Source organism: Peromyscus leucopus, chromosome 4 (assembly GCF_004664715.2).
Source record: "Peromyscus leucopus breed LL Stock chromosome 4, UCI_PerLeu_2.1, whole genome shotgun sequence".
NCBI classification, from domain to species: domain Eukaryota; kingdom Metazoa; phylum Chordata; class Mammalia; order Rodentia; family Cricetidae; genus Peromyscus; species Peromyscus leucopus.
Genome location: NC_051066.1, coordinates 2,000,503 through 2,027,122, shown reverse-complemented (window position 1 = coordinate 2,027,122; position 26,620 = coordinate 2,000,503). Strand labels below are relative to the sequence as shown.

General features: G+C 40.5%; 1 protein-coding gene across 6 annotated transcripts in view; it reads right to left on the bottom strand.

The window, feature by feature from the left end:
* LOC114705793 (spermatid perinuclear RNA binding protein) overlaps positions 1-26,620 on the bottom strand; it is a 129,239-nt gene continuing 102,619 nt past the window's right edge. For 2 of the 6 annotated variants that reach the window (XM_028887879.2, XM_028887878.2), the window contains exons 14-18: positions 23,164-23,298; positions 22,429-22,569; positions 14,331-14,454; positions 9,390-9,434; positions 3,734-4,602 (exon numbers count right to left, since the gene is read on the bottom strand). In XM_028887879.2, the coding sequence (XP_028743712.1) occupies positions 4,508-4,602; positions 9,390-9,434; positions 14,331-14,454; positions 22,429-22,569; positions 23,164-23,298 (540 nt within the window). In that variant the 3' untranslated portion in view covers positions 3,734-4,507. The other 4 variants (XR_005091289.1, XM_037204473.1, XM_037204472.1 and 1 more) reach the window with 4 other exon arrangements.

The following is a 26,620-nucleotide window of genomic DNA, read 5'->3' as shown; positions in this document are numbered from 1 at the left end:
TTTTTTTTTTGGTAGAATTTTATAGGGTTGTCACATGAACATTGTAGGTGACATGTTGTGATGTCAAAATGTTGGGCAAGCCTAAGTCCTAAACAAAAACTGCCATTAACTGAATGACTTGGGACAAGGAAGGAGAAGATCCAACAAAGAAGGACAGCAATGTCCTAACTGCAACAAATGCTGACCCCATGTGCTGCTGTTGGTCTTCAGCAGCAGAGAGAGACAACTGTGGACCACTCCTCTCCAGTGAGAAGGAAGCTGTTAAGTCCACGCTACTGCCACCTGGGCATGGCAGTGGCGGTGTGTGTGTGTGTGTGTGTGTGTGTGTGTGTGTGTGTGTGTGTGTGTGTGTGTGTGCGCGCGCGTGCTTAAGAGCCTTTCTTCAATGCTGGCCAAATGAGATGAAGAACCTACCCATAGTCTCAGCTAAGGAGAAACATAGTAACTTTTACCAAGTAACACAAGTCTAATTTACTCCTTAAAGGTAATCCTTGTCCACACAGTTTTTTCTAAAATTCAACACCTCAGAATTCAATTTGTGTTTCCACTTAACTCACCTCCTACTAACAGCCTGGACCTCAACCTGTCCACCTTCCTTCTGAGGCTCCTTAGGTCTTTGCCAGCATGTATGAGCCAGTCCTTGCATGGTAGTTCAGAAGCAGCAACTTTACCATCACCCCATTTGTCCTTGTATTCAACAGAAACTTTCCAACTGTGTCCAGATAGGTAGACCAACAGGTAGAAACACAATAGACTAACGCTCTAAGAGTCTCAGACAGAAGGGGACCTCATGTGGTGTGAGTGCAGATGCTTTCCACTAATGTACCATGAGACAAGATACAGGGACTTCTCACGGAAGAATCTGAGTGAACAGCATCCTAGGTGCTTCCTTGGTCCTCCTTTTCTTTCCCGAGTTTATAATAACTTGTTCTCTAAAACCAAACACCACAAGCCTTTGAGACTAGATTCTGGCCACTATAGGTTATTACTAAATTGTGGGTAGAAAACCTGAAATCAGCAGGTAAATGTTCTAAGTTCAGCCTTTGTAAAAACTCTAAGCACCTGTAAATCCCAAACAAGTATCTACAAACCATGGCTGCAAGCTGGCTGGTGATTTAACTGCTGCAGCAAAAATATGAGCAAACCTGTCCTGCCAAGTCTGGCCTCAGGCTGGGGGCAGCCCAGGCCTATGAGCACAAAGTAGTAAGCCCAACTCACTCCTAAGCAGACCATGCACCTGCTGCTTAACCGGCAGGGCCTCACATCTATCCTTCTGTCTCAACCAGGGGAACAGCAGAGTCAGCATTCACAAGTACTTCCTGTGTACCAGGTACCATTAAAAGCTTTGAATATATGAGCTCATCAGATTCCCAAGCTCCACAGGAATAGGCTGGAGTGAGAGAAATCCTTTGGTCTGGATTCCACATGGCTTCTATCCTTTATCTCTATCTGTGCTGTAAAGCTTATATAACCCAATTCACATTATGGTTCTATTTTTAAAAACTTCCAAAGATCATTGCTTCAAACATTAATGGAAGCTGTTAGCTCCTAACTGAAATGACAGTGACATGGAAAGGATATCTATTTGTGCAACTAATCCAACACAAATCCTATGCTTAACAGCCTTTCTATAAGACACCATTAGGAGAAGGGGCTGAGTCTTAAACAAGGCTGCACTGTGTGCTGTTAAGTGCTACAGACACACACACCCGTGTTGAAGCTCATCTTAACTTCAGGTGCTTAGGTCTGCTGTTGTCACTGACACCCCATCCATCTCCCTCCCAAGCCTCCTAGTAACACTAAGGAACACTGACTGCATGGCATCAGATGTTGCAGAGAACAGGCATGAATGCCATGGTACCTTTGTGGTTCTTGGTGACTTGAGGCACTGGCATTAAAAGAGTAGAAATGAACGCAGACCATTCATAGAGCGGGCTGCTTTCAGATGTTACTTTGCTCACAATACCCCTGGGTTTACAGGCTCCAGACAGCTTGGGGAGAAAACATCTCTAGCGCATTTCCCTTAGTGCTGACTATTCTCCTCCATTCTAATCATTAGTGAAAAATAAGAATCAGGAAACTTACAGCAAGTGATTTATTATAATGGTAACACTCACCTGCCATTGAAAGAATGCAGTCAGTGTTTACATTGCCCACTGTGTTCTTGGCAGGACTACAGAGACAGCTGCCATGCGGGGCTGCAGTGTGTGCTGGGCATCCCACTTTCTGAACCAACATTTGCACAGAGCATGAGGAGTGTAACCAGAGCAGATTTCAGGCCCTCAAAAGTGCCGAGGAAATACGCTACTTGAGGAAATCTTCAAGTAACATCAAGTTTGTGGTGTTAGAAAGCCTACGATATTCAGTATTTTATAATTAAACTACTAGATAAATTAGTAACTTTTGCCACTGTTAATACACTATCTCCCAAAGGAGGGCATTTATTTACAACAAGGCCAATTCCACCAGCAAGGGAACTTTCAGACTTCAGACGCTCCCACTGGTCAGGGCCTCTTTCTCGGGATCCCAGAAAAGGACTTGGCATCAGCAGGCACAGGACTGCACTGCACTGCTCTGCCTTGTTCAGCCTTTAACAGAAGCCAACCTCATAAACTGCAGGTTCTGTATGGGTACAAAGTTGTCCCAGCAACCTTAATGCTAGAAACGAATAGAAATTGCTACAGAAAGAAATGTAAAACAAATTTTATTTTTATATATCTATCTATATAAATACAGCTTTAGCACAGAACATCTACTATAATGAGGTGTATTTATGGGGTATACTAAAGGAAGCAAATCCTTATTAAAGTATCTGACCTAACCCTCATACCATTTAAATGAATTCTGTTGAAGACTGACTACAGTGAGAAATATTCTAGCTACCTAACCTGAAAAAAACAGATTCCTTAAGTCGATTTGGTTTCAGTGGACTCAGTATCACCTTTCTGAGTCTTGCTCAAGTTGATTCTGCAAATAATTAGCTAAACCCAACCAATTACATATATTTCCCAGTTAATAGTTGTGTTTTTTTAACTTTTCTATTGCTTTTTTTTTCCTTTTTTTTTTTTTTTAAATGGCTTCTTGCTGTTGCTGTATTGGGGCATGCAACACAGGTCCGAGAAGGTTCTCTTCTTCAGAGATTGGCACTTATACCCTCAGCCTGTGTTGCAAGTACACACATGAATCCTATGGCACTGTTACCAATGTTACTGCTTCTGATATCCCAGTTCCTTGGCCAAAGTGCCCTTTCATTTTAATTCTTCTTAAAGTGTTCCTACCACTGAATTATTATATTCCAACAAGTGCCTCTGTATGTATAATTTACATAGACATAATGTAAATATAATATCCTAAATTTCTACCCACATACACTTGACTCAGTGAATGTGAAATGTTTCTCTTGAATAAAAAGCATTTACAAGAGTATTAAAACAAATGCTGAAAATTACTATTTTACATTTAGACCATAAAAATTTAAAGTTAATGCAGTGACATAAGACCTAAGAGATCAAATACATCATATGATTGTCATATATGCAGGTTGTGTTAATCGGTTATTGTTTTTTCTTTAATCAGAAAATAAAAGAGCTTACCTTTGTGAACTGAGATCACAGCTTACAGTCACTATATCTCAGCCTATCTTATACAAGTGATATGGCTACGGAGGTCCGAGGAGAACGAGAATAAAGTGAGATAAACGTGCTGAAAACTGCTTAAAAGTATTAACCTGAAATACACAGAGGGTCCAACACCAGTTTTAAAAATATATTAACGAGGTATTCCCAGCTCTTCAATTAATTATGGTGACTGATGCATGAATTTCAAACATTCACCCAATTAAAAAAAAAAAAAGAAATGGCTAATCCAAGCATGATCAGTATTTCATTCCCAAGGTTAACAATTTGAGATTATTACAAACAATATCAGGAGCTACTTAAACCCAACCCCTTACTTCGCCATACTATGCACCAAACCTCATCGGCATGAGGTATGTTGGAAATCTATGGAACCATTATGGGCACAAGAGATGGGGCACTCCTGCAGCCTTAAGGGACACAGGTTGCCAGCCACACCTCTGGTGAAGCGCCGGCCCCCACCAAGAGATATGGCTTAGGGAGGACACCTACCTGTCTCAGATAAATTATAATACTGCTAGCTGGACAGTCAAAAATGTCAGTGCTTGAATTATGTGCTACAAATGATTAAAAAATGCCAGAGGATAGCATAGTTCACACACAGATTCTAAGTTCTACATTAATTTGTAAACGCCCTGACCAGAGCTACACCAAAAGGATTACATCTAGATATTGCTACGTTTCCCAAAGGAGAGCTTTAAAACAGACATTGTGGCTTTGGACAAAGTATTGCTCTTCTTTAAAATTCTCAGTCATTATTTTCAAAAAGGGTTAGAGTGGTGGATCTGAAAGCTGGAAAGCCTCAGGGGTCACACATTGCTCTTAAGACCGAGATATAGAAATTGCCATTCAAGCCAGACAACCTGATGGTTCTAGAAGTCAGAGAAGAAATCTTGAGGGCCCAAGTGAATAATAAATGGTGCGACGCTCAGAGGCTGGCAATAGGGGCTGTCAATGAAAAAACCACCTACAGTGGAGAAAAGAGCAGAGAAGCAGAGCTTTATGTTAATTTCACACAATTGGACGAAGCTAAGAGCTTCATTTATATTTCTCTGCTCTTTCAGCTGTAAGTGGAATTTTCATTACAAAATGAAGGGTAGGAAGGGCAAAAGGTGGGAGGACACTTAATTCATTACAGATTTAAACAGCTGAACTTGCATGGTTACCACTTCTAACATAGGGTTGACAGCTCCATTGTTTTAAGTAAAGCAGAGAAATGTAAAAGTTTGCAGCAACTCGGCAGGTTTACAACATGGTTAGTAACTTCCAACAAACAACAAAATTAAGAAGAAAGGGGGAAGACTTGGTAGGAACCATTTGAAATGACGGCCATCATGTTGGAGAACAGCACAGCTCCCTCCTCCATCAGAGAGGGGGTGAGTTATGAAGCAGAGTCAGAGACTGCAAAAGTATTTTCTCAAGAGAAATCTCCAGAGAGATTCCAGCCTAGAGTCCAAATTTGATGATCAATTTCAAATAACAATACAACTGCAACTGCCAATTAATAGTGTTTCAAAAACAGAGGACCACTGTAAATATTTAATTAATAAAAACTGGACACTAGCAGCCATGCTTTTTCTTCTCAGTGATGGCTCTGTTTCATCCATAGGTCAGCAAAACAAATCAATGAACATGAGAACTCCCAGCTGAGAGGGCCCTGCTCGATTATGTCTTGCCACTAACACACATGATGAGAAGGACAAGTTCAAGCTATTTCCAGCAAGTGACAAGGTTTTATTAAAGTATCACCCACCACTAGTAGAAACACAGAGTCAAGGAAAAGAACAAACGATTATACACTATACGTCTGAGCAGTGATGCTGCACTTGTGCCTCCATGCCCATCTCGCCTTTGCTTCCAAAGGAGCCTGGCATGTAAAGTTAGTAAAGACCACTTAAAGTGATGGGCACTGCTTGGTTTTGAAAAGGAATTTAACAGAAAAGTAGTTATTTCCTACTGAGTCATTTTTAAGACACGGTGACTTATACATATCTGCAGAGGACTACCTGAATGGGGGTGAATACCTTAATGAAACCATTACCTTCTAGTAACATCATCAGCTTTCCAAACAAGGTGAGAATGCAAGTGAAGACTTGGGTCTGCACCCTTCACAGAACAGCACAATGTTACTGACTCAGTTTCCACCAGTGTAACCAGGTGTCTGAAAAGTAAATGCTGACCCATGGCTGAAACCTGTCACTTTTCACAGCAGCACTCAACAAGAACTGGGACAATCGGAGAGCGAGTTTTTATGGGGATCCTGTTGCTGCTTTAGATTCTGATATCATTGAAGAGGAAAGGAGACCCTTCAAGGAATCCCAGGAAACTGCTAATCGTCTATCTTCATGAAAAAGTCAAGGAGTGAAAGAGTCTTACAGAGTGAAGAAGGCCACAAGAACAAAAGAGGGTGAGTGATTAATTTATTTTTTTTAACTTGGAAATTCGTAAACTAAAATAATCACAATCCTCCTTCCCCATCTTTGGGTGCTGCCATCATTTTAAAAAGCAATGCTTGGATAACAGAATGTAACCTTATCATGGGAATGCTCTTGTACAACTGGAGTACCAAGAGCTTACAAAGTAAGTAGACTGAGTCAGACTAACAATCATCTCTGCTTTGTTTTAGCAGCTTGCTTACAAGTGAATGGGTTTCTAGGGCTAAGTTATTATTAGTTTGCAATTCCTTGAAATCTGATACCAAAACATATCAAAAATAATAAACTAACATTATTCAAACCCATATTTTATTGGCTTTAATTACACACTTCATTATTTACAAAGTTAAGGTTTAAATGAAAAGTTTCTACTGTATTTGGAAAAAAAAAAAATAACTACAGCCCAAATTAAAGAGCCCTGGGGCAAGCACATCAATCAGCTACGACTCAGTGGCTGCATCAGGAACCAGGCAGTACTCTGTGTTACAACAAAGCAGTTTATTTGTGATCAGTGTTGAGACTCTATACATCCTTCACAAATTTAACTTGACATAATCTGATACTCTCTGAGAACGTCAACTTTGAGCTGCTAGACTTACTTCCCTACAACAAAGGGGCTGGTATAAATTATTTCCAGGAATGAGGTACCGTTTCACAGAACTGGTTTCTTTTTGTTTGTTTTCAAGTTTTAGAGAACTGAATTTGCATTTGTTAAAATCAAAAAGTAGGAAAGATGTTCTTTACAAATAATTTTGATCAAGTATGTGTTCAAAGAAAGCAGGATAAAAAGGCTTTTTCTCTAACATTCTGCATTGTACTGTACTGTTGTTCAATAGGAATGAGCTTCTGTCATTTGCTAAAAGAATGAGTAGTGGGGAACAGGATATGTTGGGAATTTCATAACGGGTAACAGAACCATTCTCTTGGGCAAACCTACAGAGAAAAGAAACGGAGAGGACTCCAATAAAAATTTCAGGTTAAAAAAGTTCTTACAATAATTATCATTAACCATTTCCAGATTAGTCAGTCCATTTTATAAACACCATTTTGGAAGAGGCCCACAAATCCCTCACAAATCAATTGCTCTTCTATCTTATAAAAATGCCCGTATCACAGAATGACACTCAGAAATGACATCTGAGTGAGCAGGCACAATTTCTAAAGATCAAAATCAATGCTGGTAATTAACACTTTTGTCCTAAAGTGACTCTGGAAATGCATATAGCACATGACATATTAGGGAGAAATATGTCAAGATATAAGGCTTTCTGTGCGGCCTCAAACAGCTACCAACCAGCTGTTTATCTTCTCATGGGCTACCACTAATGTTGACATGGCAAATCTGGAAAGATTAATATTGTTTTCTTAATTTGTAATTAATACGTTCTTGTGGCCTCACAAACTCCTGCACACTAATTAGGATTTGAAATCTGCCCCTGTCTTTATACTGATGTTTAACCTAGGAGAAATCACAAAGCAGCAACAGCAGGTATTCAAGAGCACCAGATGATCAGAGGGAGATAACCCCACATGCAACAGCTTTACAAAGGCCAAAAGACATATTTACCTTACAGCCAAAATAAAGCATTGTTTTAGTAGATTTGCATCACAGTAACATTTAAAAACCAAATCTTTTATGTGAAAAATGGGGCATCAAATTACACCAGCTTTGGAAGTCAGTTATATGGCACATGAAAGAGAGGAGCCTACTGAGGCTCAAGAGGCCACAGGGTGAAGAATGTTAAGAATGGACCAGGAAAGAAAAATTAAAAAGACTGAGGAAAAACATGGATGTAACTGGAGTCTAAAAATCAAATTTTTTAAAGAAAAAGTCTTTAGCAACGCTTTACTATAATCATCGTTATTATTATTGACTGGCACACAGACTCAGAGCAGAAGCTCACAAAAGGCATAGGCAGAGCAGTAAGTCAAATGTGCTGTGTCTGGGTTAACAACTGACCCCATTCCGGAAGGATGAGGTGTTTGGGACATTCAAAAGATAGAGAAAGGGCAAACGTCAATGGTCAAACTGAAAAGAATCTGACAGTCTGAATTCAGAAAGAACTGTAGATAAAAATGTATTCTTGGACTAGTCCCCAACTCCCATATCTGGGATTGCTGTAGTTCAGTATATGGGGAAGACTGAGCCATATAAATGTACCAGAGAAAACAACCAGGCAAAGTACTTAAGACTAGGATCTGCACTTTGCCCAAACAAAACTTCCTACATGCGTTTGACCCATGCCAAACTATTCAAACTCTACACTTCAGCAGAGTGATGTCTAAGGACCTATAATTGTCATCAAAACAAAAATGGTAAAGCTGATGTGTGAAGAGAAAAGGCACAAGGTGAAGGTCCGAGCTCATGTAGAGGATTCATGCCACGAATAGCGATGCATGGAGGACCTTTGCTTTCCATGTGCATGCATGCCTGGTTTGGGGCTGTGTGGACAGGGACACACACACACACACACACACGCACGCACGCACGCACGCACGCACGCACGCACGCACTTATACACACTCTTTTGCTCTCTTGACAAGCATCATTGACAAGCATCCTGTAGATGGTGGCTGATTCTGTAACATACAGCACCTGAGTTACAAAAGTTGTCTAAGAGCATATCACTGACTCCAAACCTACTGCCTCCATTGCCACATAAACCTCATTCAAAAGTTATCCAAAGGGCCATTGGGGTTCATTCATATATCTGCTGCTTTTTTTTTTATTTTGAAAAGGAAAGAAGGGACAAGCCTAGGATTTTCTAGCATCAGCTACTGACTTCTGGAGAAGGAACAGTTAACATTGACAATAAACCCTATCATCTCTGTGGGACCAATGACACCTATCCATTCCCAAAACAAAATGTATAGCAAAGACTAACGGGTACAAATTTGAAGTGATGGCTTCATTCTCTTGACTCAAATCACCCACATTCATAAAATTCCATACAGAAACTAACAATGTGGCCATGTAACTGGCAGATGGTCAGGCTAAAAACTGGTGTGGCCCTTCAGTAGCCTTTGAATGGAGTATAGTTTTGCTATAAGAATTACTTTGAATATTTAATTTCCATATGGTCAGAAACAGGCAATAAGAACAAGCAGTTCTCCAATCAGGCAAAGCAGAGAGAAGAGCAACTTCAACCAAACCAAGAACCACAAGGTTGTGGCATTTGAGGGAATTTAAGTTGGGTCACCAGAATGAATAGATCTGAGATCCTCCGACTTGTTTATGGAAACCCCTGGTCACAAACTATGTTCTGGGTTGCTGTGACAGATGTGCTAAGAAGAGCAATCAGTAAGAAGGTGTACATACCATATGCAGGGGCAGCTGTGCTGTAACCATATGGTGTTCCATAACCTGGTGCAAAGAAGAAGAGAGTCATCAGTCCAGGCCTAACTGGAGCACCCTGGACTCTCAAAGGCCAGCAGCACCCCTACAGAGTAGTCCAGCTACTTCCTAGCTCTGCTCAGGTACAGAAGCCTCCCTCACACTATGATCTACAGAGATCTCTTTCACTTACCCTAACATCCTCCTCCTCTCTTGTTCTGTTCCTTTCTGTTCTCTCTTCACCCCTTTCTTTTCTTCCTGCCCTTCTCCTCTCTCCCACTCCCTCCATCTGCACGTCTATACTGTTCTCCAATTTATCTACTTGTCTGTATACTCCACTAAAGTGGCAGAGATCAAATTGTAGCTTTCTATCACCTAAACCTAGCAGAACAAACATTCATTAACCAAAATAATACTTAGAACCACCGCAATTACCAAATTCTCAAAGAAGGAACATGGAACTTTCCATAGTTCCTTTCAGAAAAAAAAAGTGCCAGAGCATGCTGCAGCCTCAAATGCCACTAAAGAGCATGTTTGGGTCAGGTCATGAGCCCAGTGACAAAATCCACAACTTAACAGTATCTGAATGCCAGGCCCCAACTCAAAGTCTCCCTGTAAAAGTTGGTAACTTGATACAATAGTGTCTCTTGCCTATGGAAAAAAAAATTGATTGTAGTTAAGCAAAAACTACTAAGAACACAACTGTTTCTGAACGAGTTAATTCTGGCATTAAATGCTCACATATCCTTAAGCAAAGATCATGTATTTTGCCATACTCCCATCTTTTAAGTGGGAAAATCCAAGCTTCTTTATGGTGTTACTGTAAGGTTTAGATACACCATGTTAATAAAAATTATAATTTCTCATCTTTCAGGGAAAAAAAATTCAAAAGCATATAAATAGGCAATGGTTTGGCCAAGTCCCAGGGGACACATTTTAACTGGTCTCTAACTACGACAAAGTCCCATCATGTTTGTGCACACTAGTAATCCCAGCACCATAGATGCTGAGGCAGGTCTAGGATTCATGCAGTAAGGTTCCAGGGCATCCTAAACTATCAATCAAAATCCTGTCTTTAAATACACAGAAACAAAGCAGGCTGGGCATAGTGGCCCACACCTTTAATCTCAGGGTTGAAAGGCAGAGACAGGTGGATCTCTGTAAATTCAAGTTCTATAACTTCACAAGTTCCAGGCCAGCCAGGGCGATAGTGAGACCCTGTCTCAAGGCACAACACAACATGAATGCTATATAAAGCCTTACTCAAATCTATATATTTTTTTTCTGTCATATCATATCAAGTCACAACTGTTTTAGAACAGCTTATGCTTATGCTGCTCAAAATGATTTATCCTTGAGACCGGCATCAAATATCAGCTCCCCAGGACTGATATCCCCTCCACTGTCCAACCCATGATGTTATACCTTCCCAATATTGCACTATGCTCAATCAAATGTCTGTTCCTGCCCCATCTGACCCTGAGTGCTCACTGGAGCAAAAGCCCTTTGCTCAGTTTTTATAAAGCACTAAAGTACATGCTAGACAGGTGCCACATCACTCTGCAGTTAAAATAGGAACAGTACAGTCACCATACTCACTAACTGTAGATTTCAAGAGGACACAACACAGCTAAGATAAACATAAGGAAAAGCAGAGAGTAGCCAAGGTCAAAGTAAAAATAAATGGTTTTAAAAGTCTGTATTTTCATATTTCATAAATGTATTCCAGGAAATGAGAGCTAGTTCCATAAGCTACAATGTCAAAGGTTTTATTGAAAGAGTTGAAACTACAACTAGTTAAGTTGGCCAGTGATCAGGCCACCAGGATTCTAACCCTGACCTTTAACTAGCAAGATGGCTGAGTTACATGAAGACTCTGATCATCCATGCTCCACACAGCAGATCAGTAGTCAGGGAAGTTAAAGTACATGTAAAAACACCTATGCCATCCCTGTGGACATAAGACACTCCACAAGTGACAGAAACACATCAAGATCCAAGTTAACCTTAACCCTTTCTTGCCCCCCCACACACAAAACAACTGGTTTGTTTTGTTTTTTTCAAGCTTCAGGAGGCAAGCCTTGTACAGAGGTCAAAGCAATGGCTTAAGACAGAAGAGCTGGCAACCAGGAAACACACACAATCCCTCTCAGCATCACTGTACTAAACACAGCTACATACTCCTCAGGTAGGAAGCAAATGACATAAGATCTGGCAATGACAGACATTACCAGACTGAGGCCCCAAAGAACATGCCATCAAAAAACAGACTTATCTCAATAAATACCCACTACTGAATAAGGCTAAGACTATTAATTTTCAATAAAGAAAGTAAGGCTCACAGAAAAGTATCTTAACGTTGGACGCAAACTGAATCAAAGTACATGTCCGCATTTCCTTTCACACCTATTTTCGTATTCTTCATCCCATGAAATGGCACAACTGCTCCCCTAGTTCATCAAGCTAAAAACCTGGACAGTACTCTCGAAACTTGACACTTCAGTCTAATTTACTCCACCTATGAACAATGTTGCTTCCTGTAAACTGTTCACATCTTGTCACCCATCTCCCCTCCCTGCATCTACTGGTTTTCAGTCTATTGTACACATCTACAATAGCCTTCAAGCTTGTGCCCTTATGCCTCTGTCTGTCCTTGCATCTACTCTTTACCCTATAGAAGGGTAATATTTACAAATAACATATAATTTTGCCCATTTCTCCTTAAAACCCTTGATGACTTTCCACTGTACTTAAGATTCTAAAACAAAATCCAAGCCTTGGACTCCAAGACTGGGTAACTCATCAACTTTAACTCACAATCCGCCCCACCCCAAGCTCTTCCCGCTGTTATTTGTACACTGTGCAAAAATATATCACTGTGATTGGTGTAATAAAAAGCTGACCAGCTAATAGCTAGGCAGGAGGTACAGGTGGGACTTCACAGCAGAGAGAGAACGCAGGGAAGAAGGAAGGAGGCGGCACGGCAAGCAGGATGTGCAGGAGGAAAGGTAATAGCTGTGCGCCCTGTGGCAGAGCGTAGATCACTAGAAATGGGTTAAGTTCTAAGAGCTAGTTAGGAACAAGCCTAAGCTATAGGCTTGTGCTTTCTTCACAAATAAGAAAAGGCTTCCATGTCATTGCTTAGGAGCTGGCAGGCCAGAGAAAGACATCCCACCACTCAGGTTTCCACCCAGTGTTTCTGCTTTACCAAAGGACCAAGTTCCCATCATTAGCACTTGTGCCAAGGGCCCTCCAAGCGCCAAGAAGAAACATGCAACTCTCACACCTCTTCTGCAGCTACCCTACCTACCTTCCCCTTCCTCCCCATTCCAGCAATTTTAGCCTCACTAACCAGGAGTTTAAAGTACCCATTCAGAATGTAAGTCACCTCACCTAGGAAAAGAAGCCAAAACTGTACAAAACATATTTTTGGGATGTTTAAGGCTCTCTGCATTTTAGGAGCCTCATTTCTCCACCCAGAAAGCCTACAACAGTGGTGAGTTTCTGCACATGGGATGTGCTCTTCCATCCCAGCCTTCTCAGTTCACACCTGCTCACTCTCCACACTCCAGTCCAGTGTCAGTTCTTCAGGGAAGCCTTGGTGGACCCACTGGACTAGACCGAGATACTCTGTTACTCCTGATTCTCAGGACATGATGCCCATATCCTCCCAGACTCATCTGTGTTAAGTTTTGTTACTTGCTGACTTTTGTTACTTTCCTTCCACACTATAAGCTCAACAACAGTAAAATCTGTGGTGTGTTACAAAGCAAGAGAACTCTGTAAGACTTATCCTCTAGGGATGCAACCAGAGTAAACTTGTAATTCCAAAGCCACATCGTTCATAAAAATTCCCAAATGGCAACAACATGCATAGTAAAGCAATTCTAGGGAATTCTTGGGGGTGTTCCCTAAAAAAAAAAAAAAAAAAAAAGACAGGCCCTAATATTCATACAAATTTCATCTTGGTCAAGTACAAATGGCTTGTCAAGTGAAAATTTTCACTGCTTCACCATCACAAAGAATGTCACTTTAACAAGCCAGCTGGACACTCATGGTTAAAACAACATACGGATATGAACAGAAGGCTGATAGTGGGCAGCTTTCTGGGTCTCCCTCAAGCCATGTGGTAAACTAAAAAGGCCAATAGCTTTGGGAATGTTAGCACCTGCATTAAAGTCCTTACTACGCTGCTTGTTCCACCCAGACCTGGTTGCCCTGCCTGGAAACTGACTTCCACCCGAGGAAACACTGAGGAGTAAGAAGTGAAGTAACTTACATGGAAATACCTGCCATACATACATACACACACACACACACACACACACACACACACACACACACACACACACACACACACATTCTCCTCTCTCTCTCTCTCTCTCTCTCTCTCTCTCTCTCTCTCTCTCTCTCTCTCTCTCTCTCTCTCTCTCTCCCTCTCTCTCCTCTCCCCGCCACCTTGTGTTGTATTTCTTTGACTGTTCTCAAATACTGAACTTCATAAGTGCTAATTTAGCCAGGATACACCCCTATTAAGAAGCCCCATAGCAATTCTGATAAACCAAGCATGACTGTGGTATCCGCCACAGAATACACCCTGCTCTGCTGTCCAAGCACCATAGTTTGTAGAACAGCTTTTAGATTCCTCTATCAAAATATGTTCCTTCATCCAAAGTCATCCACGCTTATCTCTCTTCGCCCTCCAAAAAGGCTCTAGTTAGTCAGCACATCCTTTGTTTTTGGGGGAGGGAGGAGACCAAAAAGAAAATACACACACACACACACACACACACACACACACACACACACTCCTCTTACACATGTGCAATATTTCCAGAGACCACAAACAACTTTGGAGTATGAGGAAATGCTGTTCTCCAGACCTGGAATCAAAAAGGCGTCTGACCTTTAGCAAGTGGCACTAACCTGGAGCTATGTAGCCAGGAGCTGCTGTGGCCCCCACGAACGCTCCCCTTGTCAGAGTTCCTCTTCCTCTGCCCCGAACTGCCTGAACTGCTGCAGATACTGCCGTATTCACAACACCCTTTGCCTGTAGTAACAACAATAATAATTTCATCATTGAAAGAATTGTCAGCCTCTCATTTGCTATGGAGCTTCAGGTGAGACAGTAAGCCATCTACAGGTAGAACTCCTCAGTGGACTATCTGCAAAACAGAAATGACATCTGTCTTAATGAGCTATTCTGAAGAACATACTGAACATATGAAAATACTGAGTGACTACGTCTCACTGGGCGGTGGTAGGGGGAGGTTACCCAGGAAAAACCTTCTACACACAAATTTGGGTCAAATTACATCCAAAGTCATTAGAGACACCTGACACATTGGTTTAAAAACATTGAATTTTCCACCCAGAGGTAAAAATATTCCAGCAATAAACTACCTTGAGTTAGCTGTGAACCTGAGTGGGGTTTGAAAAAAAAAGAACAGTCTAAGACAGACAGACCAAAGATGTCCCAGTCCCTTATCACTTCAAGAGGTCCTAGGCTTTCTTTGAGTTTGTTCCTTCTGCTTGTGTTTGCATGTACCAATCATTAAGTAAACACCACCTGAAACCTCCACCTGCTTCAAATGCCATGGAACATGGATGACATCCCATCATCTCTCTCAGGCAATCTCCACCATTAACTGTAAAATGAGGATGAGACCTACTTTGTTTTTCTTACATTAGAAGCAGCAGTGGGTATAAAACAGACATCAACACTAAAAGAAAAAAAAATGACAAGACTCCTAAAATATCACCTTTTCCCACATGAAACATTTCAGAAAAATCAAGCTGTGTCTAGTGTTAAATACTATATGCTTCTTTTTCAGTACAAAAATGCAATAAAAACTCAAACTAGACAGAAAGAGGGCGGGGGTGCACACAAAGTGTCAGCTAGAAACTACTGGATCCCTCCTGTGGTAGAAGCCCACAGCAGGTCATGCCAGGGGCTTCCTTCAGAACCACACCTCAGCTCTAAGCGGCTGTAAGAAACCTCCAAAATAGAATGGATGTGTACATAGAGAGCTATTTCTCTTTTTGCTGAAATTAGCCAAGCCATACACAAAACACTGATTCTTGGCTATAAAGCACACTGAACACATTAATTTTATGGTTTCTAAAAATGAATGGGTATTTTTCAAAAAAGACACAGTTGAGCTCAAAGTAACCATATTTGACTGTGGAGTGACTCCACACAGATCTAATTTATGTTACCACTAACTACATTATCTAATTAATATTTTAACCCAAGCTAAAGATTAAGTTTGTGTATGAGAGTGCTTCGTCTCTGCCCGTCTGTGTCTGTGTATATACATCACATGCATGACTGGTACCTGTGGAGGTCAAAAGAGGGCAAGTCCCCTGGACCTGGAGCCACCAAGTGGGTGCTGGGAACCAAACCCAAGTTGTCCTCAAGAACAAGTGCTCTTAACCACTGAGCCACTGCTCCAGACCCTGAATGTAGGCTTTGTAAATACTAAAATTTACTGATCAAGGTAGGATATCTCTGGTGGGAAAAGCAAACCAAGGTGGCAATGATCTTTCTATATAATCTAGAAAAATAATTGATCCTGTTTTTACTAAAGGAATTGAGAAAACCTTATTTTGTACATTTATACCTCTATAATTTAAAGATTTTACTTAATATTAATTTTAATTTTGTTATTTTCTCTGCTTATATTCTGAATCCTTAATTCTAAATAGTATTTATCATAATTGATAAAACAAATTTAAGTAAATACAAAACAAATGTCCAGATGGATGAAACATACAACAAAATGTCTCTGGCCTTTTGCCGCAGAAGCCCTGGTTTCAAAGGGCATCTATTCCTGTTCTCTTCTTCCTGACTGTGGGCATAATGAGTCAGCCACCTCCTCCTCCTCCTGTCATCATGCTGTCCCCACCCTAATGAAATATAGCCCTGAAATTGTGTCAGTGTCACCTGAGAAGCCCTCACCTACCATTTGAGAATGTTTGTGGAGAAGATGCTACGCCTGAATAAAAAAGGCACCACCAACAGATGTCCCTCTGGCCCCTGAATTACTCAGCTGCTAACTAGACAGCCTCAAATATCAATGCAAGAGACAAGACTCATCTTAACTAACCATGAATTAAAATCCCTTTTGTTTTTACTTTGTACCTATTTACAGACTCATTAGGCCCTAAGTTTCTTAAGCCCACCATCAGGACCACTGCTGAATATACAGAGAGCACCCTTACCCGCCCTCCCTCAGACATCAGCAGACTGCCCTGGAAAACTTAGGCAGCCAATCTCACTGTATAACAGTTTCAAGTTAGATACCAAACCAAGGATAACACATTTTGTACTACCTGGTAGAATTACCTACTCTTCTTTTTTGAAGCAGGAGACCCCTAAAAATACTTACAACCAAGGAAAGTACTATGTGCTCTAATGAAAGAACATATAGCATTGCTGAGTATAGAAGAGAAGGTGGGGGACAGGGGAGGGGGGCGGGGGCACTGCTGCTAAGACAACATAACATGCTCGGCTGTTTTTTTTTTTAAGATTTTTTTTTTTAAGATTTATTTATTTATTATGTATACAGTGTTTTGTTTGCATGTATCCCTGCAGGCCAGAAGAGGGAGCCAGATCTCATTACAGATGGTTGTGAGCCACCATGTGGTTGCTGGGAACTGAACTCAGGACCTCTGGAAGAACAGCCAGTACTCTAACCTCTGAGCCACCTCTCCAGCCCTCAGCTGTTTTTATATGACTCAGAAACTAAAGAAATCTCACAGGGTTCCCCAAATACTGGGTTAAACTCATCAACAGATGTGTAACACTGTTATCACTGTAAGTCTACATAGTTCAACCAGAAAAGGTTTCTTTAAAAACAGGTACCTACCCTATACCATACAGGGTGGCTGTGGGTTGTGGAAACCATGCCAGCCCTGCTTATCTTATAACGGAGTTAGATGGTGGTGAATTGGGAGGAGCTCTACCACTGGGGAAAGGCCATTTGCCATGTGCCAGCAATCTTACATAACTACAACTATTGTTAAGGCTGACACTATAGGAAAAAAGAGCTTGATAATGCCCTGTTCCTATCAGCCTGGGTGTACATCTGCTATAATCCTCAGAAAAAGCAAGAGAAAGTTTCTCACTGTCAGTCTTCCTTCCACAATCCCTATATTATCTCACCAGCTAGAAGTAGTTATGAAGGAAATTAATGATGACATCTAAGAGAGAGTGGAACTGAGCATAGTGGTGAGTGCCCAGCACTTAAAAGGCTGAGGCAGAACGATTGTAAATTGAAGACTGGCCTGAACTACAGAGTGAGAACTAGTCTCAAAGAATCGAACCACCCACCCAAAGCAAAGTTAAATGAAAGAAATAAATAGAAGAAAGATTTAACAGTGGGGAACTGAAGGAACAAGCAATCACTACCATGATTTTCTCAGTTGTTCTCTCTCTCTCTCTGTTTATCTTAAATTTCAGAGTACAGGACTGATAACATCCTGAGAAGCAAATGGGAACTGGCACCTAGGCAGCAATTTTCTCAGTACCAAATGGAGGCAGCCTGTGCCCAGAATTAAAGCAGCAGCAGCAACTTCCCTGACACCTGGAACTCTGTTATGCCACAGCCCTCTGACTTTCCTTCTTGTCTACATAGCAAGTACAACCTAGGAGTACTGCTGTCCCTTGGAGCACATTTCTTAGACTGATTTTTTTTCTATGCATCCACAAGGAAATTAAAGTTGTTTTTCCTATTTCATCATTTAAAAGGAAAAGAGGGACAAGTTTGGGGTTTGGTTTGTTCGTTTTGAAACTCACTATGTAGACCAGGCTGGCCTTGAACTCAAAGAGATCCATTTGCATATGCCTCCTGAGTACTGGGATTAAGGGCTATGGCACTGTGCCCAGCTGTAATTACCACTTTTAATTAGCAAACCAAGTATAGTGGTTTCACTATCACATTCTATACATACTTTGCTTTTCCTTAATCCTCCTCCCCTAACCTCCTTCTTCTCGAAGTGCCTTTGACAGGGAGCTTCATCTATTAATCATGTAACTACCTACAAGTTTCTTAGTTTCTTCCTCTGTAAAATGTGATGGTGTTCTACCCTCCTATAATGGATTTACCATATGTAAAAGAATCTAAATATGTTTCACTGAAGTTCAAATTATCTAAGCTCCTTTCATTAGTCTAAACATTTAACGTATTTGTTTCTATCACATAATATATAGACATTAGTGTCACCACCAGCACTCACTATGAGAAAGACAATGTGTTTTATATCTTACTCACGTTGTCACTTTTCCCTCAGAATTATGTAATTGAGACATAAAATATGTTTTAAAAAATGTCTCTGTGATAACAAAAATGAAAGGATGGATAATACATGTAACTAAGGGGCCATCTTTCCCAAATACCTTATAAAAATCCTAGGCCTCCAGTGGCATTGACATTCCCAAAGCAGTAGTCTATACAGACAACACAGTCATGTTTTGTGCTGCCCTGCCCACAGAGAGTCTCTCTCTGTCTCTGTCTGTCTCTCTCTCTGTGTCTCCCCTCCCCCTCAAACAAATAAAAAACAACTACCACCACACATAAGGGCAGGGTGATAACAGAGTAGATGAGTAGTTACAGACTGGGAGTGAGTAAGCTCCAGCAGGCAGGCAGTGACCTAAACTGGACAAATGTCCTTATCGCAAAGCCCAAATACCTCCATTCCTCACTGTACCAATAATGACTTCACTCTCCATAAAATTATGGGCAGAAACCAAAAAGCCCACTGAACAAAGAAGTAGTGTCTTGATGTGCATTACTTATAACCGATACCAAAGAGAAAGCTACCAAGACATTAAGAATAAACAATTTCACAAAGCTTAAGTAACACATAAGCAAATTTGAGGGCAGAAATCACAGGATCATCTCAATAGATGCAAAAAAAGGCTTTTTGACAAAGTCAACATCTCTTCATGATTTAAAAATAAATAAAATAAAATAAAATAAAAATTCCAGAAGAGGGCCAATGAAATGGCTTAGCAGGTAAGGGTAATTGCCACTGATCCTGATGAAGTGAGTTATCCTCAAGCCCACATAGTATAAAACAGAACCAATTCCTACAAGTTGTTCTAACTTCACATGCATGCCTTCACAGGTATGTATGCCTCACTCCTGTAACAAATAAATGAACATTTAAAAAAAGGAAAAAAAGCCCCCCAAAAACTAGGAATAGAAAGAAAAATGTTATATACAACAAACATATCTGACATTATACTAAATGTGAAAAAAAAATCATAAATGAGATGAGTGTCAATTTTTTCTATTGTTACTTAATATAGTGCTCAAAGTCCTACTTAGAGCAATCAGATAAGAAGTGGGGGACAGAAAAGAAGTCAAATTATTCCATTTGCAAATGATAAGATCCTATGCTTAAAAGACCCTAAAGACTTCACACAAAAAAGTTAAATCTAATAAACACTCAACAAAGTGGCAGAATATAAAAATTAACAAAAATTAGTAACTTTGATATATAAAAGTAACAAACTTGCCAAATTCATAACAGCTTCTAATCAAAATAACCAAAAATAAACCTAATGAGAGACCAACAATCTCTACAGTGAACTTTGAAACTGGATAGCTCATCTCAGATCATACTACAGAGCCATAGCAACAGCAACAGCATGGTACTACACAAACCAGCACACAGATCAAGGGAGTAAACTAGAAGATCTAGAAACAAGTCCACACAGCGACAGCCACTTATTGTTTGACAAAGGCATCAAAATACACATTGGGGCTGGAGAGGTGGCTCAGAGGTTAAGAGCACTAGCTGCTCTTCCAGAGGACCTGAGTTCAATTCCCAGCACCCACATGGTGGCTCACAACCATCTGTAAAGAGATCTGGCACCCTCTTCTGGCCTGTAGGGATATACACAGACAGAACACTGTATACATAATAAATAAATCTTTTAAAAAATAAACAAAAAAAAAAGCTACCACCTCATCCACAAAGACAAAAGATATCTACATGTAGAGGAAGGAAACTAAGACCCAGTCTCTCACCCAGACCAAAAAAACAAAAGTGCTAAGAGAAAACATGTGAAGATCTAGGCACAGGAAAGGGCTTTCTGAAAAAATTCCAAAAGCACTGGAGATAAACTCAAGAACCAACAAATAGAGTTGCTTCCACTACACAGCAAAGAAAACCACCATCAAATGACAGAGAAGACAGTCAGGAGCTGGGCAGTGGTGGCGCACACCTTTAATCCCAGTACTTGGGAGGCAGAGGCAGGTGGATCGCTGTGATTTTGAGGCTAGCAAGTTCCAGGAAAGGCACCAAAGCTACACAGAGAAACCCTGTATCAAAATACCAAAAAAAAAAAAAAAAAAGACCAAAAACAAAAAGAATAAATAAGTGAGAAATCTTGGCCATCAGACAGGGAATTATTGATAATTTGTAAAGAACTCCAAAATTTAAAATAAAAAATAAAAACCACTCAATAAATAGGCTAATGAACTGAATACAGCTCTCAGAGGAAAAATATAAATGGCCATAAATGGTTGAAATAATGTTCAATATATCCTTAAACATCAAAGAAAAACAAAGATAACTACACCAAGGTTCAATCTCACCCAAGTCAGAAGGCCTATTGTTGAGAAAACAGTGCTGGAGGTATAGATACATGGTGAAGTGTTTGCTTAGCACATCCAAGGCCCTTAGATTCACTCACCTGTATGGCCCCACCACCCTAACAACACACATAGAAACAACAAATTCTAGCAAGAATGTACATTAAAGATCCTTATTCATGGGGTCTAGAGAAATGGCTCAGTGGTTGGGAGAACTGGCTGCTTTCCAGAGGACCCAGGTTCAATTCCCAGCACCCAACTGTCTTGAACTCCAATTCCAGAGGATGCATAGCACCAGGCATACACATGGTGCACATATATGTGCATGCAGGAAAATATCCATGGACACAAAATAAGGATTTTATTAAAAAGAAGAATCTTTATTCGCTGCTGGTGGAAATGTAAATTTGATAGCCACTATGAAAATCATACAAAGGTTCCTCAAAAAACTAAAAACAGAACTATAGTATAACACAGCTATACCACTCCTTTGAGTATACTCCCAAAGGATTCTAAGTCTATACTACAAAGATAATTGCATACCCATATCTTTTGCTGTAATATCTACAATAGTCAAGGTACAGAATCAGCCTAGAAGTCCATGAACAGATAAATGGATTAAGAAAATATGATGCACACACGAGAAAGAGAGAGAAAGAGGGGGGAGGAGAGAGATTTTATTTAGCTATAAAGAAGATGAAATTATTTCCAGAAAAAAAAAAATGGATGGAAATAGAGATCATTATGTACAAAATAAGACCATTTGGGAGGAGAAAAGTACCAGCATTGGGTTAGAAGGGATTGGGACAGGGGAGAAGATAGTGGGTTGGGAGAACAAAGTACAATGACAAACATGTATAAAAACATCATAATGAGCCATGCTGTGGTGGTGCATACCTTTAATCCCAGCACTCAGGAGGCAGAGGCAGGTGGATCTCTGAGTTCAAGGCCAGAGAAATTTCCAGGACAGCCAAGGGTCACACAGAGAAACCCTGTCTCGAAAAACCAAAAAAGGAAAGTCACAATGAAACCCCTTACCTTACATGCCAATTAAAAATACGGTGGGGGTAGAGTAATGGTTCAGCGGTAAAGAGTGCTAACTGCCCTGAATTTGGTTCCCAGTATCTACCTCTGGTGCCTCGCCACTGCCTTGACCACCTGCAACTACAGTCAGCTTCAAGGGATCTTACACTCTAGTCTGGGCTCATAGGCACCCTCACCCATGTGACATACATTCAAAGAGACAAAGATAAATATGTAGCACTAATTGGTTTGGAACTCCATATGTAGACCAGGCTGGATCTATCTGCCTATCTTGATTCCCAAATGTGGGTTTAAAAAAAATAAGACTAAAGGAGACAGTAAAATGACAAATGAGGAAATTTAACTTAATATTACAATGGTTGCTTCACTCATACCTGAGGAATGATCTTCTTTTTCTTATTATTTGCAGCATTGGGTCCAGAAAACAGCTTCTCCAGGGCAGCTAATGCTGCACTTGCCTTGGCCACTTTCTTGTTTGGACCTGCACCTCTAAATTTCTGTCCATCTACTTCTACCTGAAATTAAAACCAGCACTTTACAGTTATCTTAGACAACTCCTTGTACGTGGTTTTAATTCAAAGACATCATAGGGCTGGAAAAATAGTTCAATGGTTAAGAGCACTTGATGTTCTTACAGAGGACCTGGGTTCAATTCTTAGCACTCACATGTGTGGCTCACAACCATCTGTAACTTCAGTTTCAGGGGATTCAACAAGCAATGATACACATACATACATGCAAGCAAAACATTAGTACACATAAAGTAAAATAAATCTAAAAAGGAAAAATTTTAAGAACAATCATAATACTGAAAGTCAGAAAGTGTTCTTAAAATAATAAAAGCTAAAATGCTTTTTCAAAGACTTATTTATTATGTATACAGTATTCTGCCTGCATATATCCCTGCAGCCAGAAGAGGGCACCAGATTGCATTATAGATGGTTGTGAGCCACCATGTGGTTGTTGGGAATTGAACTCAGGACCTCTGCAAGAGCAGCCAGTGCTCTTAACCACTGAGCCATCTTCCCAGCCCCTAAAATGCTTTACTATCAGTTCAAGAATATGTCTGTGAGATAAAAAATAAGGTGGGTATGTATCTAGGTACACACCTCCATTACAAAGCGCTTGTCATGGCTTCCACCAGTCTCTGAGATGAGTTCATACTTGAGACCTCTCCTTTTTTCATTGAGCTCCATTACAGGGTTTTTGCCACTTGCTGTGAGGATAGGACCCTGAGTTCTTACCTAAGACAGGGAAGATAGAGGTTCAATCAAGACTTCAAAACACTGAATTTCTTTTTAATATAATTATGCTAAAAGTAAACTCATTAATTCTATTTGAAGACATTTAAGGGCTAAAATGAATCACCTTTGTCCCCTCATGGCAAAACATTATCAAAGGTGATGAAACTCTGCAAGTGGTAATTATTGTAGTCATCTCAACAGCCTGCCTTTGAAGCAGTTCTGCCTTCATTCAAAAACCCAAGGCAACCTTGCTACTCAATCCACAGTAGTCCAGGGTCTGAACTGAACTGTTCATGTTCTGAGACTGTAGGTAACTAGCAAAGCAGATACAACAACTGGAATTTGCTTGATGCTTTGAGGTTCACTGTTTCCATCTTTAGGTGTGCAAGAAATAATTCTCAATTTTGGATGTGAGAGGCAAATGTTTCTATATGCCTCTCAGTCCCTCTAAACATATCTGAAGATAACTAATGTAAAAACAATAGGCTATAAACTATGGATTTTGAAGTATAAAAATAACAATACAAGTAGTCATTCCCTGGTTTCATCACTGTAAAACTGTGTATGTTACTAAGCAGGTGCCTGCTGGGAAAACATGGGAAAACAGACCATACTCTATTTTGTACTGCTGAGGTGAAATCTCCCTTTGAATTCATTCTCTAGTCCAAGCAAGCTAGAACTCAATGCTTTTTGTTGTTTTGTTTTGTTTTGTTTTTTTGTCTTTGTTTTTGTTTTTGAGACAGGTTTTCTCTGCATAGCTTTGGCTATACTGGAACTCACTCTGTAGACCAGGCTGGCCTTGAACTCAGAGATCTGCCTGCCTCAGCCTCCTGACTGCTAGGATAAAAGGTGTGCGCCACCACTGCCCAGTGGAACTCCAGTTTTATATTCTCATTCCTTCTAAGAGCTGGGATTACAGCCAACTACTGCCACATCCATCCACAAAGACCTACTTTTAAAGGCAATCAGGACAGTTTTCTTAAAATTGACATGCACACATGGCTTTAAAGGGATAAGTGCCACACCAATCATGAGTAAGCATCAAGGGAAAAAGGAGAATTAGCAAGTTAAAGGCCAAAGAGAAATATGGCAATATAGGGGTGGGGATATATTACAGCCTTATTAGAAGGATGGGTCCAAACTATCAAACCCTTTTTATGCATACAAATAAGCTTTATCTCCCCCACACACACACATACCAGCACACACAAATCACCCAATTTTGATCAACTGAACTATATTAAATGAAGAAATTAGAGGTCTCCACTTGATTACCATAAAGTGTAAACAGTACCCACTACCAAAACTCATGTAGGTGCTATGAGAGCAGCTCACACTGCTCTTTCCTTTACTAATTCCCTCCGTAATCTAGTCACCTGGACTTCATAATTTATAGGCTCTTCCTTGTCCTGGTAAACTTATCACTGTCAACAAAACAGTATGTGGTCCTTTCACTACCACCAGTAAATGAGCAATCCTCTGCTAGCAGACTCCCTACCGACCCTCTTCAGCAACTTAGGAGAACCTAGTGTCCTCCTCTGACTTTACGCTCCATCAGTGTTCTCCATACCAACTTGGCATTTCTCAGACATGTACTTGCAACTCCAGGTCATGACAGTTTGTCTTCTTTCAGCCCAGAATACCTGCTTCCCCCTACTCCTGGGATGGCAAAATTCCTCCTGCAGAACTGTTCTTGCTGCAGTATTCTAATTTTACATGGCTGTATGTGTATGTGCCAGGAACAACTACTTTTTCCTTTGAGATTCCACATTATTGCATTTATCTGGAGCACCTATTATGAATCTATCTTTCTGCTTTCTGCAGTGGTGCATCTTCAGGTTCTGGACACTGTGTTTGAAGCACCTGGAGCTAAAGTTACTGACAGGGATTTACAGACTTGAGTCTTTAACAATTACTTATTCTTACAACTAAGGGTGGAAAAGTTGATTTTGTTTTTTTTAATGTAAGGATATTTTTTTTTTTGGCTTTCCAAGTCTCCCCTCTGATATGCAGACGGTATTTTTTTTCTGCATGTCTGCTGTGTGTATGTGTGTCCTCATCCTCAATAAAATGCTTTCTTCCTTCAACTGCCTGCCATTCTATCTTTTGGGCTTGAAATTTCTTTGCTGCTATCTGCTGTCTACAGATTTTTCCTACTTTTTACTCTTTTAACTGGCAGAGAAAATAAACTTGACCAAGACTCCTAGACAATATCACTCTGGGGGCTCATCTCAGACTTCTGAAGTTGGTATCATTTTAAGACCTATCTTGGGATTTCTTTTGAGGACCAACTCATCAAGATGCTACCTCACACGACAAGCTCCAAAGATACATACCATCACCAAATAGCTTTCTTGTGCTCTGGATCATTGCCATCAGTTAAATTTTATCATAGTCCCTTAGATGACCCCTCTTTTGAAGCACTGTGACTGCTGCCCACATTGCCAACCCTTTGTCAGCTCGAAGAAGCTAAGAGGAGTTGTCCCCCTTAAACCCTCCCCCGCAGGAAGGGTAATGAGGACTAGGAGTTAGACTCCCTGTTAGGCAGACAGACAGGGAGAGGGGCCATGGCTAGGCAAGAGAGATGGCAAATTTTCAAGATGGCCAGCTTTTGACTTGAGACAAAAGCCTGGCAGCTTAAAACAAAGGCCTTGGTGGCTTTTGTCTCCCACCAGCAAGCCCCCTGTGATGGACAGGCTCAAGTTCAATACCTGCTCAGGACATGTCACACGACAGTCCTGGGCCAATCAACCATCTTGTCTTTCTTCTGACTAACCCTAAATTAAGGAAGGAAGACTCTACAGAGGCTTTAAAGTCCCTGGAGAAGAGACTGGGTTTCTCAGCTTTCTGAGTCCTCCCTCTGCTTTGCAGAGTCTTTTTCTCTGTGTGCTCTATGTCTGCTATGTATATGTGTTTCCTCACCCCCAACAAGCACCTTTCTTTAAAAAATAATAATAATAATAATAATAAAATAAAATAAAATAAATGTGGGTTCCTGCTATTATTCCAAAGCCCGTTCTTCAGAGAGAATGCAGCCAAGAGGAGCTCCTCCCAATGTACTATACAGACTCAGTACTTAGATTCATTCCATTCTATTATATGGGATCACTAGTTCACAGTCTAGGACTGACTCTGATTCTGAAATACACAGTGGGCAGTCTGCGCCCTCCTGCAAGGACGCACAAATTGAATAGTGAACTCATACATACCTTCATGTGCCCCAGCTTAGCATGCATGCACTTTAAAAATCTGTTTCCTCTACTACATCTTTTAGGTTTTTGTTCTTCATTTAGTACCGACAGTCTTGATATATTATAATTAT